Source organism: Dipodomys spectabilis, unplaced genomic scaffold (assembly GCF_019054845.1).
Source record: "Dipodomys spectabilis isolate Male_0828 unplaced genomic scaffold, ASM1905484v1 ptg000302l, whole genome shotgun sequence".
Classification (NCBI taxonomy): Eukaryota; Metazoa; Chordata; class Mammalia; order Rodentia; family Heteromyidae; genus Dipodomys; species Dipodomys spectabilis.
Window position 1 is genome coordinate 168,597 of NW_024870979.1, and position 19,760 is coordinate 188,356.

A 19,760-nucleotide genomic window follows, 5' to 3' on the forward strand; every position below is an offset into this window, starting at 1 on the left:
CCTGGAGGCTGGGGAGACGAGCCAAGAGCACCTGGCAACAGACCATCTGCAGGATACACCTAATGGGCAGGACTCAAGGAGCCGCCACTCAGCCAGCATCACTATGGCAACCAGAGGGAACTCCCAAGAAGTAGCCCATGTTCACAGACATGGCAGACCTGCTTCTGTGAAAAAGAACCAGAAAGATCTTAAGAAAAATGCAGGCCAGCATGAAGAAATGGGACAGAATAAAGAAAGATTTAAGAAACCATCCACACCGAAGCAGTGAATTCTGTGTTGCCACAGTGAAGGGGAAAACAGTCTGGAAGGTTCAGAGTGAGCAAAGAAAAAAAGCCATGAAATAATAAGGGAGAAGGCAGTACAAACAGAGGCCAAGGCCAGCTCGCTCATGCACAGTTCTTCGCTAAGCAGCCAGGACAAGTGACACTCAAGAATAACTGGATGTAACTGAAGAAGATGTTAGGCAAACTCAAGGGGCTGAACGATCTGCTCCAAGTAATTTTCTTTATTTCATAAAGATCAGTGTGACGTGACTTCTCCCACACAGATATTAGAAACTGTTTTTAATGACAGTAACACAGTAGTGCATAAAATCCAGATGATAAAAAATTTAAAAATAGTCTTAGATGACTCTATGTAATACCAAATTTCAAAAGACAAGGATGTATTTGTTGAATTTCTTTTCTTTTTGGAAATGCTGGAATTTGAACCCAAAGCCTTGAGTTTGCTAGGCTAGTGCTCAACCACTCAAGCCATTCCTCTAGCCCTGTTTCAAGACAGGATCACATGATCTTTTCTGCCTAAGCTGGCCTTCATCCACAATTCATCCTTGACTTTCAGCTAAGATTACAGGCATGAGCCACTGGATTGGCTCTCTATTGAATTTCTTAATTAAACGTTGGGACCTAGGACTAAAAACAAACTCAGTGAGGTTATTATTGCAGGGAAAGCCACTGGAAAGGGCTCACAAATAACACAATGGCTCCAAAAGCATGGCATCCATGTGGCCTTGTCAGGAAAATATCCTGCAGGAGGTATTTTCATTAATTGAGAAATAAATTGCAGTCAAGAAATTATAGGCTGAGAAATCATGGATCGGCAATAAGCCCTGGAGTTGGCTAAAATGTAGAGTTAGTTTAATAAATTAATTTCTATTAATAAATATAAAACAAAACAGGTATTAAAATGTGGCAGGAGATGCCCTATAACATGGCAGGTGCAAAGGGTAAGATTGGCCAAATGGATGCAATCAGGAATCCAATATTGTCACTAGGACTGCCACACATCAGACTCTTCCCTGCGCCCCTCCAAGGGCCATGTGTACACTGCTTGTGTTTTACCAGGGACCCAGAACCCCACCCAGGCTCCCACAGCCAATCACCACTCAGGAGCTGTCTCTAACATCCACTTGCCTGTCTCTGTTCTTCCAAAGCAGCCAGCTATCTCCACCTGACAAATGCCATCAGTGCAGAACTCCTCAGCTGATTTACACACTCAGCTGACACCTTGGATTCCTTTTGGGATTCTTGCTTGCCAAACCCAATGGCTTGTCTCCATTCATTCACTGGATAAAGAAATTCCCTAACATCGTCCACAGCTCCAACACATAAAGAGCTATAGAACCAAGTCTCCTAATCTCTCTTTGCCAAACACACTCCTGGCCTCACCCCTAACGCAAAATGGAGGTAAAGATTTTCTTCCTCTGAGCAGGCTCCTTGCCTGACCAGGCCCAACCACATCCCAAGATTTCAGCCATGACTTTCCAAAGCAGTTAGGAAGCCCAAGTGGAAGTATGGCTCAAGTGGTAGAGTGCCAGCCTTGAGCAAAAAAGCCAACTGAATGGTCCTGAGTTCAAGCTCCAGTACCTGATCAAAACCAAACTAAAACAAGGGAGAAGCAAAGGTATCATAAGCAGCATCAATATCCTTCACTAGGTCCCAGAATATAAGAGGGAAGAAGTCTAAACTTCCTTGTTGGGTTCTCAAATTGTATGGTGGCCAAGAGGGGCCAAAGCTAGAGAGAAGGCAAGCATGGTGAAGAGACAGAAAGCATACGTTGTTATAGACTAAACTCTCTCCCCACACAGCTTCCGGTGTTAATTCACTCACAGTAGCCATTGCAATTGCCTTAAGCATTTTGAAAAACATCCTTATTTCAAAATAAGGAAGCTGGGGCTTTAAAAATGATCCTCAGTGTACTTAGAAGGTCAAGTTACAACCCCACTGCCCTCCCACACAGAGCCCTTGAGGTGGGGATTGCAACAGCCCAGCTTCCTTGGAGATTGCTTCCGCCCCTTCTCCTGTTTTGATGTTTACTTTACAGTTAACTCTTAGGCGAAGAAGGCAACTAGGGAATAACTTAAGGCCTTTATGGTATGGTTTCTCATGAGATTTCAAATCTAGGCAGTTGATAGAATAGGGAAAAAAAGTCTGCAGACCTTTCTAGAAATAGTTTAGAATCATGATCAGCTCTCTGGAGAGTCCTGGCCGGCATCAGCGCTATGTGGTCAGGGCAGCTCACGCTACTGCTTTGGTCTTTGCTCTCAAGCTTACCAAGGTCTGAAGGGCACAGGCTCCAGAAAACCAGAGAAACAAGGGTAACCGATCCGTCACTGCAGCGAAACGAAGGACAGAGAGAGCAGGCACAGCCACTTTTCTGGCTGAACAAATGAACTGCAGTAAGCCCTTCAAAGGGGCAGGAACCTACGTGGATGAATGCCAAGGTCTCCAAGAAAGCAGCCCTCCAGGGTTTGGAGGAGAGGTGCCAGCACCAGACCTGCAGGGGGAACCTCTCCATCCTGCCCCTGAGCCCTGACACCTCTCCAGCAACACTGAGAAGCTGCTTCCAGGTCTCCGAGAATCGATTCCCAAGTCAAATGTGCCTTGTGTTCTTCCTCCCTTCTGCTAAGTTCTGTGATGGTCTCCTCCATGTACACTCCCCCCCCCCCAACCAACAGAAATCTACCACCATTCTTGCTTTGAACAATGAGCATTCAAGTCAAATATGTGCCTTCGTTTCAAACTCAGTACTTTGAAGACATCAGTTCTGTGTTTAAATGAGTTTAACAATTTCACCACTGAAAGGTTCAAAGAAATGTCAGTTTGGTAAATGGAAGGTGTCATTTCTGCACTGAGTGTTCAGCTTAGGCCGGCTGTGTTTGGCTTCCTACCTCCTGGCCTCCAGCCCTGCACTTTTACTGAAGCAGGTATATGAAGGTCTAAGAAAACCAAGGCATTGGTTAAGAGACCCACATGAACCTACATTCCAGAGTTAAGTGCATCATCAGCCATTACAAAGCAGGAAACTGAAACATGCTTTTATATACTAAAAATTATTTAGAAAAAAAATAAAAGGAAGAAAGGGAACTCTACCTTAGGCACTTGATCAGATTTGAGGAGAGCTGGCTTTGTCAAAAATTTTCTAAGAGAGCTGGGCGCTGGTGGTTCATGCCTGTAATCCTAGCTACTCAGGAGGCTGAGATCTGCAATCACCATTCAAAGCCAGCCTGGGCAGGAAAGTCCATGAGACTCTTCTCTCCAATAAACCACACCCGCCAAATTGAAGTGGAGCTGTGGCTCAAATGGTAGAGCTGTAGCCTTGAACACAAGTTGCTCAAGGACAGTGCCTAGGTCCTGAGTTCAAGCCATAGAATTCACATTCACACACACACACACACACACACACTGAGTTTTCTAACAGATACCTAGAAACTGCTTTTGCTGGAAAACACTGACTTCTTTACTTGGGCTATGAATTAAATAGGAACAAGATAAAGACTCAGCATCCCAGCCTTTGCAATGAGGTTTGTTCTCTCTCCAATCTCTCTCTCCTGTCTCTCCTCTGTCTCTGTCTCTCTCTGTCTCTCTCCTGTCTATCTCTTTCTTGTCTGTCTCTGTTTCTGTCTCCCTGTCTCTCCCCCACCCTTCCCTCCCACCTCCTTACCCCTGTAACCACCCTGGGCTCCAGGAAGGAGAGAACCATCTAGAAATACCTTCACAAAGGAAAGAAAGCAGAGCCTGCACAGTGCCGAGCAGCTGCCAGGCAGCAATGACTCTCGGTGGTAACCAGGCCCTGCCAGGCAGACCTGGGATAGGCCGGCCCCAGACGGCCTGTGCCCGCTCCTCTCGCCGCTGGAGCATCTGTGACAGGGACTGATGGATGATTACGCCTCTCTCCCCTTGCTCCGCCATCTCCTTTCAGTCAAACGGAAGGCTCTGAGTGTGGACACAGCAGCACACTTCCGCTTCCACCTGCCACATGCCGGAAGTGGGGCAAACCCCTCACCTGGCCAGCGCACCTCCCCTGGGCCCCCTGGGGTGAGTGGAGGCCCGGTCCCCCAAGCCTTCACCTGTGCTCCAGGCACACGGTGCACCCCCAGACGCTCAGCTGTTCCCCACATGGTGCACCCCAGACGCTCACCTGTCCTCCAGACACACGGTGCACCCCCAGACCCTCACCTGTCCTCCAGACACATGGTGCACCCCCAGACCCTCACCTGTCCTCCAGGCACACGGTGCACCCCAGACCCTCACCTGTCCTCCACACGGTGCACCCCCAGACGCTCACCTGTCCTCCAGGCACACGGTGCACCCCCAGACGCTCACCTGTCCTCCAGGCACACGGTGCACCCCCAGACGCTCACCTGTCCTCCAGGCACACGGTGCACCCCCAGACTCTCACCTGTCCTCGAAGCACACGGTGCACCTCCAGGCCTGTGACGCCCGTGGGAACACGCGGCACGCGGCGCACACGCGGTGGCTGCAGCCCTGGCACGCGGCCCCGCGGTCCCGCAGCAGCCCCAGCGCGCGTGCGCACCGCGCGCAGCGCCTGCCCCGCTCCTCTGCGCTCAGGCCGGCCGCCCCGCTCCACCGCAGGCTCTGCAGGCGCGTCTTCAGTTTCCTGTGACCAGGGAACGGAAGGAGATGCGGTTGGATGGTGTGCTGGCCCAGGCCCACCACGGCGAGGCGGGGTCCCCTGGTCCCCACCCCGGGGGACCTGGCTGGCTCCAGTGTGTGCAGAGTGAGCTGCTCTTCTGTTCTGGGTTCTTCCCTTGTGCCCAGGAACAGTGAGAAGAGGAGGAGGAGGGGGAGGAGGAGGGGGAGGAAGGGGAGAGGAGGGGGAGGGGGAGGAGGGGGAGGAGGAGGAGGAAGGGAGGAGGGGGAGGGGGAGGGGGGAGGAGGGCAGCCCAGGGAGCACCCAGCCCGACGCAGGCACAGAAGATCCCCAGATCCCCAGATCCGCAGATCCGCAGCTCCGCAGCTACAGCGCACACCCCGCCGCTGCCCGGAGACACCCAGTCGAATTCTGTATTATAGTTTCTCATGGAAGAGAAGACACAAACACACTTCAAGTAATTTGGAATAACAAGGAAAGGGGGTTTTATGGGTTGTTTTCTTTTGCTTTGTGTTTAGAAAAACAAGATCGTATCTTCCAAAGGATCAGAAAATGTCCTCTGGCGTTGCTCAAGCCTTGGTTGTCCACATTTTTATTTTATGCGAGTTGTATTTTTGTTGGCAGATTCTGAAAGCGTTCTGCAAAACCAAACACATCCCGTTTGGTTGGTTTGTTGTTGGGTGCTGACAATGCTGGGCCTTTCACTCACCGCACAAGTGAGCTACAGCCTCACTCCATCCACTTCTTGAAACTCGTCTTTTCCATAGCAGAGGCTGGTGGCTCACATCTGTAATCCTAGTTACTCAGGAGGCTGAGATCTGAGGATCAAAATTCAAATCCAGCTCGGGCAGAAAAGTCCACGAGACTCTTATCTCCAATAAATCACCAAAAATGCTGGAAATGGAACCGTGGCTCAAGTGGTACAAAGCCAGCATTGAGCAAAAAAGCTAAGTAAGAGCATGAGGCCCTGAATGCAGTCATAATGTTCAAAACAGCTCATGAAACTAGGAAAACCACCAAGCTGCATTGTACTTATAAAGTGACATGCAAATGGTAACCTCTTTGTACAACTAAAGATAATTTTAAAAATAAAATAAATAGGGCTGGGAATGTGGCTTAGTGGTAGAGTGCTCGCCTAGCATGCATGAAGCCCTAGGTTCAATTCCTCAGTACCACATATACAGAAAAAGCCAGAAGTGGTGCCATGGCTCAAGTGGTAGAGTGCTGGCCTTGAGCAAAAGAAGCTCCCTGAGTTCAAGCCCCAGGACTGGCAAAAAAAAATATTATTATTGTTAATAAAATAAATAAATTTAACAACAAAAACAGACTGTGAGCTCAAGCCCCAGAATCGGCATGAATAAAAAAGGCAAATATGGGACTTGCCAGCTAACTACAGATTAAGCCTAGCACTGCCTTCAAGCGTTCACACACCAGCTAGCAGGAAAGAAAGTCCTATTGGCAAAGCAGTGAGAGAACGGGCTGAGCAGGTTCACGTGTTGTGTTTTTCCCTCATGCCAAAGGGGAAGGAAAGGTGAGCAAAGAAGAAAGACAGCAGTGGTGTTTCTAAGCCACCTTCTGGGCATTGAGATACCCCCAAAGGAAGGGCAGGAAAACTTAGAGCCCCAGGTCTTGACCCCCTTGTTGGGGGGCAGGGGAGCAGGAGGAGAACGGGACACCTCCAAAAGCCTGAGGGTTTCCCTCCAATTCCTCTCCCAAAGTGAGCAAATAGACAAACACACAAAAGCTGCCAATGAATGCAAGTAACAAGGGCAGGCTCCCTTCTTCCAGTCTTCTGAGTTTAGCTCTACTGCAGAAATAATTCCCACCCCAAGTCTCCATTCAGACCCTTCTCAGTCCAAAGCCAGCAGTGAGCAGAGGTAACAGCCAGCAAGCAGTGAAGAAGCCAAAATGCAGCCGCTCCAGAGAAAAAGCCACATCCCGTAGATCGGTACCTGCAGTGTACCCCGCTGAGGACAGCTCAGCCCACTGAAGAGGAGTGGGGGACAGCACACCTCTGAAGACAGCTTACCGCGTCCGCTCCTCCTCCATGCTCTGAACAGCCTGGTCTCGATAGAGGACTTGGAGAATGACCTCGCGCTCTAACTCCTTCAGGGACTCCAGATCTACCCAGTGGGCCATTTTTTTCCACCCACGTGGGAAGTGTTTCAGGGCCCTGCAGTCGAGCCCCAGTGCAGCTGGAACCCTGGGTCCTGGAAAGAGCCTCCCTCCGATTTCACTGGTGCCCGCGCTTGCTGTGGTTGCTTTGATTTCACTGGTGCCCGCGCGCTTGCTGTGGTTGCTTTGATCTCACTGGTGCCCGCGCGCTTGCTGTGGTTGTTTTTCCCCTTCTGCCGGTGTCACGCTCCTCCGGAGGAGCGGGCTAGCCGCGGTGCTCTGTCCTCAGAAGGCCTTTGCTTTCCGGCTCTGCCACCGCCTCTCACATCGGCCTGAGGCAAGAGTATATCTTTTCCTGAGATTTTGCCAGAGATCGTTACAAATCATGCATGGCTTCTAGCAGATAATTCCTGTGAAGCGGAAGTCATCGCCACATGGAAGAACTTCAGAAGTAGCAGAAAGAATGCTTGGCAATGCCTCCTTGAAAAAGCCTCCAGGTGAGCCCAGCATGGTTAAAAGCCCAACCTGATTAATACCTGCAGGAGAGAAATAAAATAGTATCAGTTTTCCCAGCTTGAGAACTTCACAGCTTTACAGAGATTAAAACAAACTGGTCTACAAGGTTAAATCTTTTTTTTTTTTTTTGGGGGGGGGTCCGGTCGTGGGGTCTGAACTCGGCCTGGGCGCTGTCCCTCAGCTCTTCAACTCAAGGCTAGCACTCTACCATTTGAGCCACAGCGCCATTTCTGACTTTTTTTTCCTGCTTATGTGGTGCTGAGGAATCGAACCCAGAGCCTCAAGCATGCAAGGCAAGCGCTCTACCACTGAGCCACCTTCCCAGCCCCTACACAGTTAAATCTTTACCTTTTCTTTGGTGATGATAATGTAAGTTTTTAAATTTCATAAAGGAAGGTTTGTTATATTCAAAACTTCCAAAAACATCTAAAACATGGATTTTCTTTTTTGATGTTGTTTGTTTTGTACCAGTACTGGGGTTTGAGCTCAGGGCTTGGGTACTGTCTCTGAGCTTTTAAGGTTAGCATTCTACCACTTAAGACACAGCTCTACTTCTGGCTTTTTAGTGATTACTTGGAGATAAAAGTTTCACTGACCTTTCCTGCCTGAGCTGGCTTCAAAGCATGATCCTCAAATTCCAGCCTCCAGAGTAGCAAGGATTACAGGCATAATCTAAAACATTACCGCTTTACCCCCAATTAGCCAGCCCTGAGCAAAAAGATAAATGAGAAAGAGAAGCCTTGAGTTCAAACCCGCACACTAGCACGTACAACACACACACACACACACAATTCTGTGTGATCAGGGATGTATGAAATAAGATCTGGGAGTAATCTAAAGATTTCCCTAGGGCTGGGAAGGTGGCTTAGTGGTAGAGCGCTTGCCTTGCATGCCTGAGGCCCTGGGTTCAATTCCTCAGCACCACATAAGCAAAAAGAAAAAAGCTGGAAGTGGCACTGTGGCTCAAGCGGTAGAGCGCTAGCCTTGAGCTGAAGAGCTGAGGGACAGCGCCCAGGCCCAGAGTTCAGGCCCCATGACCGGACCCAAAAAAAAAAAAAAAAAAAGATTTCCCTAGTTTCAAAATGCTATCCGTGTGAACAGTATTTTGAGATACACACAACACATAATACAGTGTGAAAATATCTGTGCTTTCTATTATGGACCAAATTGTAAGTCCTGCTCATTCTACTAGGTTTTTGCCATAATCTAAGGAAACGCTAAATTCTGGTTAAAAGCTAATGAACATAATCATGTACTATTTCCCCACCTAAATGCACGGGCCTGCCTTCTAAGGACTGAGGCTTAAGTGATTCCATATTTATTGGTTTATCTATCATAAGATAAAGCTGTGATATATTGCTTGCTCTAATTACAGAGATTCTGTGAACAGGAAAACTCAGAGTTCTGGAAAGGGATGACTTAGCATCTAGTCTCCAGTAAAATGCACTGAAGTTCCTACTCTCCAAAGACTTCCTGCAAAGACAGCCAGGAGCCAGGAGCCAGGAGCCTGAGCTCTGACCAGGGGGCCAGCACCTCTTGGTGCCACCAGGGGCAAAGTCTGGTGCCCTTTGATTCCAGTGTCCAGCTGAGCATGCAGGGCTTCATTTCCTGAGGCTCTGAGGTTCTGGCAAAGTGGAAAACAATCAAAGACAGCCAAGTCAAGTGGTCAGGAGCAAGTTTTCCATCTTTTCACTGCCTTTTAAACTTCACCCTCAGTTCTTCTTGTTCTCTTATTTCTACTCTACTAAACACACTTCTGGGTCACAAGCTATTGGCCATTTAAAGACTCTCAGGTACTTTGAATGAAGTCCTCCAAACATGGGTTGTGAGCCCTGTGGCTTTCTCTTCCTGTGGCTGTTGGAATTCTGGTCTCCAGCTCTTCATGAAGCTGGGTACGGTAAGAGTGATCCTGGGCTGATAATATCCGCACAGAGTGCTTCAACCAGAGGAACCTGGGAATCCTCCAAAGCTTGCTCATCAGATGTCTGGGCTTTCTGCATTCCAGAAACACAGGCTCCAACTGTCATGACAAAACACCCCTCAACACTCCCTCACTCCAGCCTATGGGCCAAGGAAGTGCCCTTTCCAGACAGAAGTGGGAGCTCAAGCTCCCCCTTGTGGACACAAACTTCCACTTACTGAAAAAAGAAATGAGTTTATTTTCCAGAACCATCCAGTCATCCAGCAAATATTTACTGAGCGCTTTTCAAGTGCCAGGCCTTGTTCTGTGTGCTTAGGGCATGGCACATGGCTTGACCAACTGTTTTGTTTTTTGTACTCTAATCTACTCCTAACAAAAATATACAGTAAAAGCACACAGAAATGGAAAAGTCAGAGAGACTCAGCTGTGGGAAAGAAAAGGGGGCAGATGGTTCTACCAGGAAGCTGGAGGGAAACAGTCACTATGCTTGAGCATTAAATAAATTCTGACTTCCTAGTAGCCACGGAGAAACAATCACAATGAAAAATCAAGATATACATAAAAATTGCAGAGCTTCTGCAGGGCAAATGACATAGCTAGCAAGATCAATAGAAAGCCCACGGATTGGGAGAAGATCTTTACTAGCCATACAACGGACAAGGGTCTCATATCTAAAATATACTTGGAACTCAAAAAATTAAACCCCCCAACAACAAATCCTCAAAGAAACAACTGCCCAATAAATAAGTGGGCTAAAGACTTAAAGAGAAACTTCTCTGATGAAGAAAGAAGGATGGCCAATAGACACATGAAGAAATGTTCAACATCCCTAGCCATAAAAGAAATGCAAATCAAAACAACATTGAGATATCACCTCACTCCAGTTAGAACGGCAAAAATCAAGAACTCTAACAACAACAGATGCTGGAGGGGCTGTGGACAGAAAGGAACCTTACTTCATTGTTGGTGGGAATGTAAACTTGTTCAACCACTTTGGAAAGCAGTATGGAGGTTCCTCAAAAGACTTCACATAGAACTCCCCTATGACCCAGCAATCCCACTTTTGGGCATTTACCCTAATGTTTACAAACAAGACCACACTAAAGCTACCAGCACAACTATGTTTATTGCAGCATTATTTACCAGAGCTAAGATATGGAACCAACCCAGATGCCCCTCAGTAGATGAATGGATCAAGAAAATGTGGTATATATACACAATGGAATTCTATGCCTCCATCAGAAAGAATGACATTGCCCCATTTGTTAGGAAATGGAAAAACTTGGAAAAAATTATATTAAGTGAAGTAAGCCAGGCCCAAAGAAATGTAGGTCCCACGGTTTCCCTTATTTGTAATATATAGTATATGTATGAGTCAAGCGGAAAAGGTCAGATAATGTGATGTCAGGAAAATGAACCCTTAGATGTGTATTTTAATGTTTTTTTCTTTCATGCATGTGTTTCTAACACATTTATAAGATTATCTCTTTGTTGCTTTGTATGTCCCTCCCCCACAGTATAACCCCTGCTTTCACTATATTTGATGTCAGTATAACTTGTGGAGGAGATGGGGGAAAACCAGTTGTTTAAGGATACAGGTGGACCTGTTGCAACAATGAGAAGTACAAGTTGTCATGTCCAAAACGAGCTTTACAACGTTGGTGCGGGGGGGGGGGGGGTGTGTGAAGGGGGGGAAGGAGAAGGATTGGGATTGGGGGGGGGAGGCTGGGAAGGGATGTGAAGGGTAAACAAAGGAGGAGGCTGCAATGCTTGGTAAGAAATGTACGCATTATCCTGCCCATGTAACTGTAACTCCTCTGTACAGTATGTTCACAAATAAAATTAAATTAAATTTAAAAAAAAAAAAAGATATACATAGTTGACAGTAAGAAATACAGCGCACCCTCAAGGTAGGAGGACTAAGAAAAATGTGCTCCCGGAATCACTACTGAACTGATTACAACGTAAAGCTAAGGAGATAGCATAAAATGGATTCATAAGGAGGTAAGATGGCAGGCTCACAACATGACCTGCTACAGAGCCCAGGCGGGCCTGCTTGTCATCAGTCTGCCTATTCTTCTCTTCCAGATGGCTCTCATAGCCATCTGAAGCTTGCTTCAACATCAAGTGGCTGGATGATAGAATGTCCACCCTTCTGTGGCCATTCCAGGGTGGACATCCCACAGGAACACAGAAAACCCACCCCTCCACCAGATCCTGGGCATAGTAATGAAGACATGCATGATCACATTCTGAAAAACCAAATGGGAAGAAAAAAATCATTTTGAGCGAGGAACCATGACAGAACAACTTAGCAACGTCTTCTGCACTGCTCAGCACTGCCAGCACCCTCGTGGACAGTATCACAGACGGTGTGAGAAAGCAAATCTTCCAAAAGACAGCTGATATCGAGGTTCTAAGAAGAGTCAGAGAGAGAAAGAGATAATCCTGTGCTTCATTTGTGACTTGAGAAAATGCAACCTGGTGTACTCACTATTAGGGTACGTAGTAAAGTAATAAAAAAAAGTCTTTTCATAAACTGCAAAAATAACTTATGATTCACTGAATGCATCTCAGATATTGATCAGGGAGTTTTCTGGTCTTCCAAGCCGATATAAGGCCAAAGCTTAGAAAACTTGAAGTATGAGTCTTCCAAATCCTTCCAGCTATGGTTACTCTTTTTTTTTTTTTTAATTAATCTTTTTTTGGGGGGGAGGGGGTCTGGTTGTGGGGCTTGAACTCTGGGCCTGGGCACTGTCCCTCAGCTCTTCAGCTCAAGGCGAGCGTTCTACCACTTGAGCCACAGCGCCACTTCCGGCTTTTTTCTTTTTGCTTATGTGGTGCTGAGGAATCGAACCCAGGGCCTCATGCATGCAAGGAAGTGCTCTACCACTGAGCCACCTTCCCAGCCCCCTACATTAATCTCTTTTTGTTGTTTATGTGGTACCAAGGAATCGAACCCAGGGCCTCACACATGCAAGGCAAGCACTCTTCCACTAAGCCACAGTCCTAGTCCCACTGTGGTTACTCTTGATCATTAGACACTTCAATTCTAATCTCCCCCAACATTCAGCCAAACCACTGATTTAGATCTTCACTTCTATAGGTCTTGAGACACTCAAGGGAATAAGGACTGGATAACAATTTACTTACATCTTAAATCTAAAAAAAAATAAAATTAGTGCCAGTACTGGGCTTGAACTCATGGCCTGGGCACTTGAGCTTTTTTTCTCAAGATAGGCACTCTACCACTTGAGCCACAGCTCCACTTCCAGCTTCTTGGTGGTTAACTGAAGGAAAGTGTTTCATAAGCTTTCCTCCCCAGGCTGGCTTTGAACCACCCTCCCCAGATCTCAGTCTGTGCATAAGCCACTGGTACCTGTTTCCAAAGCTATTTTTTTCTCTTTGATAATATTTATAATCTCACTCATTCAGCAGATTCTTACATCTTGTTCATGATCCAGGCCCTGGGTTCAAGAACTGCCCTCCCACACAGAGACTTACGGGTCAATTTCCTTGGCCCTTGAACTTTCAAATTTGTGGCTGCTTCTGCATTCTACCACTTGTCCTGTCAGCCTAATCTCAATCAACAGTTAAAAAGAACTTAGCCGGGCTGGGAAGGTGGCTCAGTGGTAGAGCGCTCGCCTTGAGCTGAAGAGCTGAGGGACAGCGCCCAGGCCCAGAGTTCAGGCCCCACGACCAACCAAAAAAAAAAAAAAAGAACTTAGCCCCGGTATTGGAGGCTCCCACTTAAGCTCCTCGCTCCCCAGGAGGTCGGGCTCCTGAGGCTCATGGTTGAAGGTTCACCGTGTGGGGAGGGCAGAAAGGACCAGTGGGACCAGGAGAAACTTCCTGGAGGGGAGAGACGGCGACTTTGCCAGGAGGTGGAAAGAGCCGCGCGTCTGCCAGCACGCGGCCAATCCGCTGGTGTCCGCACGTCCTCTCTCCTCTTGGTGACTAAAGCGGCTCCGCTTACGTAAACGCACGCAGCTGTTACGTAAACGCACGCAGCTGTTAGTAAACGCACGCAGCTGTTTTCCCAGTGATGGTTTTGAACGGCGCCCTTCCCAGCGCAGCTCCTGGAGCTACGGCACAGCGCGCTCTCCGTGGCCTGCCCGGAAGCCTTGACCTGGGCCTTGAGATCTGTCTGGCTGGTGGCAAAGTAACCAGAAAGGTAAAGGAGGAGAAAAGGAAAAGGCGAGTGAGAAAGGGAGGGATTCTCTCTGCAGATGAATCGTGTTCTCTGTGCGCAGGCAGCCGTGGGGGGAAGGACGGAGCCTCCCCCCTCCCCGCTGGGGCCCCGCTGCAGAAGCCACCAGCACCCCGCGTTCACAGGAAATGACGGAGCGCCCTCCGCGTGGCCCTCACCACAGCCATTTCCTCGAGAAGCCTCTCCATGTTGGCAGCCACAGCCTCTGCCTCACACAGGGGAGAAGCTGAGCGCTGCACTGGCCTTGGACCTCTACCCCGAAATGTCATCCTTTTGCTTTTGCCTGGCCAGATTCTTAATGGAAGATGACACCCACAGAAAATAACACCCCCCAAGATAGACAAAGAACACCTCCTGTCTCTCCTTCCTACCCACAGGAAGCCTGGGAGGGGCACTATTCACGGGCTTCAAAGATACGTGTTACCAAGAGGAAGTAAAGGAAGGTGGACTTTCCAGAAAGCCTGAGAAGTCCCAGCTTTGCCTCCTTCCGGTGCCAGGCCCCGGCCCATGCCCATGTGTGTCAAGTTGGTCTTTCCAAGTGCGCACATGTAACATTCACATCCAAACACACGTGTGGGCGTGCACCGTGAAGCCCGGAGAGGCTGGAGAGCCCGCACTCAAGGGAAGTCTGTGTTCCTTGTTATTTGGGGGGACTCTGGACGGTAACCGTGTCTCCCCTCGGTCAAGGCGCATTGTACTTATAAACTGACCTGGTACAACTTCGTACAACTACTTAAAAATAATTTTGAAAATATGACTTTTGAAAAAGCAAAGAGAAACCGTGATTTTCTCAGCTTAAACCTGACCTCTTCTTCTGGAGGACAAAATGATCATTGATATTAATAGGGACTAGTCATAACTGTTCTTATGTTCAACATTGGTCCAACAACTACTATTTATTAAGTACCTTCTCTGGCCAGCTTCTCTGTTTCTGTTTCAGGCATGGAAGTTGAAAGGTTACAATCGCCAAGTATTTTGGCTGAATAATTTTTTTCTACACCAATTCTAATTTTGTAATAGATCTTTAGTACCTATTGTGTACTTTCATCTGTTTCTCTCTTACCAAAATGTGTGGTAAAGACATTTCATGAAAGGAATTTTAATTTCAACTCTAGTTAATTTCTTTACCCTCAAATTATATTCCACCTCCAACCTAGAGATTATAGGTGATCCAAACATTCGGAGTTAGTGCAGTTGGTTCATGCCAATGACAAAACCATCAAGTAATAGTCTAAACAATTCACACCAATGGAGCCTGGAGGTGCATGCCTGTAATCCCAGCATCTGGGAGGCAAAGGCAGAAAGACTTAGGTTTGAAGCCAACTTATTACAGAGCAAGATTCTGTTTTAAATAAATAGCTATATTGCTGTTAAGTAGTGTTTTTGTGTTTTTTTTTTTTTTAATGAATCCTAAAGTAGCCTCCTCCATATAATTTAAACAATTCTGACTAGTTTGGGGGTTTGTTTCATTTGGATTTGCAGGGACGAGGGTTTGAATCAAAGCCTCACGCTTGCTGAGCCTACTTGCTGCCCTTGCATGTCAGCCAAAATTCCAGCCCAGCTTTTTGTAGGTTGGAGATGGAATCTCTCAGAACTTTCTGCCCAGTCAAACTTCAAAGTTTGATCCTCCAGATCTCAGTCTCTTTATTAGCTAGGATTATAACTGAGAGCCACTGGTACACAGCAATTTCTACATTTTAAATGTATTTATCCTGTAAACTGACAAGTCATCTTTTGTCCAATTTATTATGAATTTACTTCCTACCTTTTCCAAGTTTCCAGTTTAAGGAAAGTTACGATAGCTGTCATCTCAGCCGGCCCCGTGGCCCACGCCTGTCATCCTAGCGACTCAGGAGGCTGAGATCTGAGGAGGGTGGTTTGAAACTGGCCAGGGCAGGAAAGTTCATGAGACTCGAATCTCCAATTAAGCACTAGAAAACTGGAAGTGGCGCTGGGGCTCAAAGTGGCAGAGTGCTCACCTTGAGAGAAGAAGTTCAGGGACAGCGCTCAGGCCCTACGTCCAAGCCCCATGACCAACAACAAAAATAAAAACTTTTCACATGTACCTGCCCCATCCCGGCTGACCTCGATCCTTCATCCTACCTCCTCGTGCTTCAAGAGACCCGAGTCGGCTGAGGGGAGGAGAAGTTGCTTCCTCTTCACAGTGTAGCTGGCCGGCTTCTCACTCCTTCCTGTCGGGCGCCGGCAGAAGCAGTGCCTGTGGCCACTGAGTGCCACTGAGTGCTCCTCCCACGTCACCAAGGATCGGGCAGAAGAACCACCCCCAAACCACACCGGGAGCCCGGCCGAGAGCCGGGAGAAACCAAGTTCATCAGATCACAGCCAGTGTTCAGGGGGGACAGCATCTCCCGGCTGCGCGGTACCTGTGTGGTCCGCGCCCTTCAAGTGGATCTGATGGAGTACTTCCTACCCTGCCCGACCCCCCCCCCCCCCCCCCCCAGCACAGCCATCCTCAAGGGGCGGACACCTCTAAAGAACATCTGCTGACTCAGAAGCCATTCATCACCAGCCTGCCATGGGGTTTTCTGAGTTCATTTTGTTGGTTTTTGTGTGTGTATGACGGATAGCGTGCGCACAGAATACAAATCCTAAGCCCAGGGCAGTGGCGTGACTCCCAAGCCTGCGTTAAGTGCGGCCGCCTCTGTCTTAGCAGCTTTCAGAGATGAGATCTTTCAGAGGTGATTACACTGCGAGGTGTATGCCATGACGGTGGCTTCCTTAGGCAACGATGAGTTTGTCCCCTCCCCCTCCCCTCCCCCTCCCCCTCCCCCTCCCCTCCCCCTCCCCTCCCCTCCCCCTCCCCCTCCCCTTTCCCTTCTCCTCTGCCCTCCCGAGCTTCCCCTTCCCTTGATGCCTTCCTCTAGATTAGAACACAGCAGACGCCTGCACTGGACGCTCCAAGGTCAAGGCACTTCCTGGACCTTGGGCTTCCAGTTTCCAGGACAGCGAGGAACAGCTGTCTGTTCTCTTTGACATTCCCAGTCGGTGTCTCCTGTTAGAGACACACATGGACAATGACATCCGACTTGGTGAATGCTGTAAGGTGCCCACACCACAGCCCATCCAGAAACAGGACATGAACGGCATCCCCCAAGCCCCTCCCTTCTCCCAGCCCACCTTCCTCCCTGCAGGTGCCTGTTCCCGCGACAGCGGCCATTCTATTTCCTGCGTTTACACTTCATCCAAATGAAATCACCGGTACAACCTCTTCCAGGCCGGCGTTTGCTCAGCATTGCCTGCGGACACACCGCTGCGTGGAGTTGTCGTTCATTCTCATTTCTGTGTTGCATTGCTATATATTATTTCTCATCTATAAATTATTTCTCTATCATGCTGTTAATAGCAGTTTCTGTGGTTGCTCTGGAGTTGCTCAGGATGAGTATCTGTCCATTGGTTGTGTGTGCGGTGAGACTCTGGCTCCCAGGCTGTGACCACGTGACTCTTCTCACACTCCTGCCAGACACAAGCGCCCGCTGCTCCCCATCCTGCCCACGCTCGCTCCCGTCTGCCTTTCTCATCCATCCCAGTGGGTGCAGAATGGCCCCGCATTAGGGTTTGATACATGGTCCCCTGATGTTTACTGAGGCGGAGCGTTCTGAACATTTTATAGTGAAACACCCACCCTGTCCCCGGGCCCAACTTTACAGCAGAGGCCCCTGGAATTTTACAATGAATGCCATCAGGAGCTTATGAAAAGAGAAAATACACCGTGAAAGCAAATCATTGAACTGTGATGTCCTGCTTTACAACCCACCTGGATCACAAATCCCCTAACTTTCACTTCTGTTTAAATTAAGAGATAGTCAGCACCAGAGCTGTCTCCTCATCTTGGTGGGGCCCTAACCTCCCCCCCCACTAAGCATAAGTAAATTTTCCGGTGTCTGCCTTTAAAAACCTCGATTAACTTGCCCTCAGGGACAAGAGATCAACAGTAGGTGTGTGTGTGTGTGTGTGTGTGTGTGTGTGTGTGTGTGTGTGTGTGTGTGTGTGTGTGTGTGTGTGTGTGTATGTGTTTCAGTTGGCTCATCTGCCTTTTTCCTATTGATTTGTAGAAGTTCTTTGCATATTCAGGATTTGAGTCCTTCTCAGGTACATATATTACAGATTCCTTTGTTCTGTGGGCAGGCTTTCTCATTCCCTAATGGGCTCTTTGGGGGTTTCAGACTCACTCCTGAGGGTGAACTAATGTGTATTCAAATTGAAAAAAGCATGTTATTTTTGCCCAGTCATCTGATGGCTGGAATTAAGGTACTCTGCGTGGCTCTCACTACACCTCTCAGAACCCTTCCAGCCTTGGCTTCTTCATCTGTCCACCGGGTCACATGGTAATCGATTAAGCTCATTTCTGAAATTTCATTCTTCCATGTCCTGGGCATAATGTCCAGAAATGGTGAATTACACCCGTGGGGGAGGGGGTAGGAGATTGGGGGAGGGACCTGGAGTGGGAAAGCTCAGAGGATAGGCTGTGGGAAGAGACAGGGCTGAGTGGCCTTACCCAAATCCCTCAGGGTCTCTGAGACCTTTCCTAGTGAGGGCCCGAGGTTTCCTCCTCGTGTTACCGTTTGATCAATTCATCCACAAATGTTTATTGTGTATCTGTTATGTATCACACACAGTGCCCATGGTTGAGGATTTCTCGAAAGAAATGCTCAGGAAAGAGGAACTGGTATTTACTTGGTAGCAACGTTCTAGGTGTAAAGCATGAGATGCTAAGCCAATTGGAATACTTGGAAGGAAATGTTTCCGGAATGAGAATCATGATCTCCAAGGCAGGTGTGTCCCTGTGCTCCAGCTGCTGCGAAAATGCCACAGAAACACCCTCTTCATGCGGTTCTGGAGACTGGAAGCCCATGGTCTGGCTGGATGTGGGCTGGGTTGGATAGGTCTTTCTCCTCCATTTGTAGACAGCCATCTTCTTTCTGTGTCTTCACATGGTAGTTTCTTTGTGCCCCTCTGTGTCCTGAACTTCCTTTCTTTCTTTTTTATTAGTTTGAATTCGAGGCTTGATGCTTGCTAGACAGGCTCTACCACTCAAACCATGCCTCTTGCCCTTTTTTGCTTATTTTGGAAATTGGATCTTGCTTTATACTCAGGGATGGCCTAGACCCAAATCCTCTATGTTTCTTGCAGAGTGGGGGTGATAGATGTACATCACTAAACTCAGCCTTTTCTGTTGGGATGAAGGTATTGAGAATTTTTTCCCTATGCTGGCCTGATCTCTTCATCTCTGGCTCCTGAGCAGATGGGATTACAGGCATGAGCTATCTGCACCCAGCTCTAAACTCCTCCTCTTATAAGGACACAAATGTACTGACTTCAGGCCCACACATGTGACTTCATTTTACCTTGATTAGCAAAGGTCTTTCCTCCAAATAAAGTCACATTCTGTAGTATAAATTCAGGGGCTAACATAATTCAGATAACAACTGAAGACAGAGTAAGAAAATATTAGAACTTCTACAGTTCAGAGTCTGGGCTGAGGCCGAGGGCTACTGTGGACAGCAAGCTGAGAGGCTGGCAAAGACTGGCGTCACTGGGGACAGAACTTGAGCAGGTGTCAAGCAGATCAAACTGAAAGCCAGGGGACAATTGGGGCTGCTGGAGATTAGGCTAGTCAGCAGCGGAGCAGCGGCACGTGGGGCTGGTCACTGTCACGGACATCTCGATGGAGTCCTAGGGGACCCTTCAGAACGCCACGGGGGCGGGGGAGGGGGCGGAGCAGGTGGAGTTTCCTGCACCTGTCAGGTGTCCCGGCTGTGGCGGCTCAGGTGTGGCCAGACACGGGTTGATGAGCCCCAGGCAGAAGTGACTTGTGCTGGAGGTAGCATGTTCTCAGGGAATGCTCAGGCAACCACTCCTCCATGGACCCTTCCACTGTCCACCGAGGACCCCAGAGAGCCCGTCCATCAGCGTGGACCCCTGTGCAGAAGACACAGGACAGAGCCATAGCGGGTCTTGCAGGGAGACCCATCAATCTCAGCTATTGCCACCCACTGTGAGTCTGGGGTCATTTGCTTCTGCAGCTGACCTAGTCCATTCTGACTGATGTGTAGGTGTTTCTCTCACATGCACAGAACTCATCAT

General features: G+C 48.3%; 1 protein-coding gene across 2 annotated transcripts in view; it reads right to left on the reverse strand.

Moving 5' to 3' along the window:
- Positions 1-15,925, reverse strand: part of Sytl3 (synaptotagmin like 3) — a 66,767-nt gene extending 50,842 nt beyond the window's left edge. For both annotated transcript variants that reach the window (XM_042702063.1, XM_042702062.1), the window contains exons 1-3: positions 15,759-15,925; positions 6,923-7,544; positions 4,681-4,899 (exon numbers count right to left, since the gene is read on the reverse strand). In XM_042702063.1, coding sequence (XP_042557997.1) covers positions 4,681-4,899; positions 6,923-7,032 — 329 coding nt within the window. In that variant the 5' untranslated portion in view covers positions 7,033-7,544; positions 15,759-15,925. The remainder of the gene's footprint in view (positions 1-4,680; positions 4,900-6,922; positions 7,545-15,758) is intronic.
- Between the last annotated feature and the right edge of the window lie 3,835 nt (positions 15,926-19,760).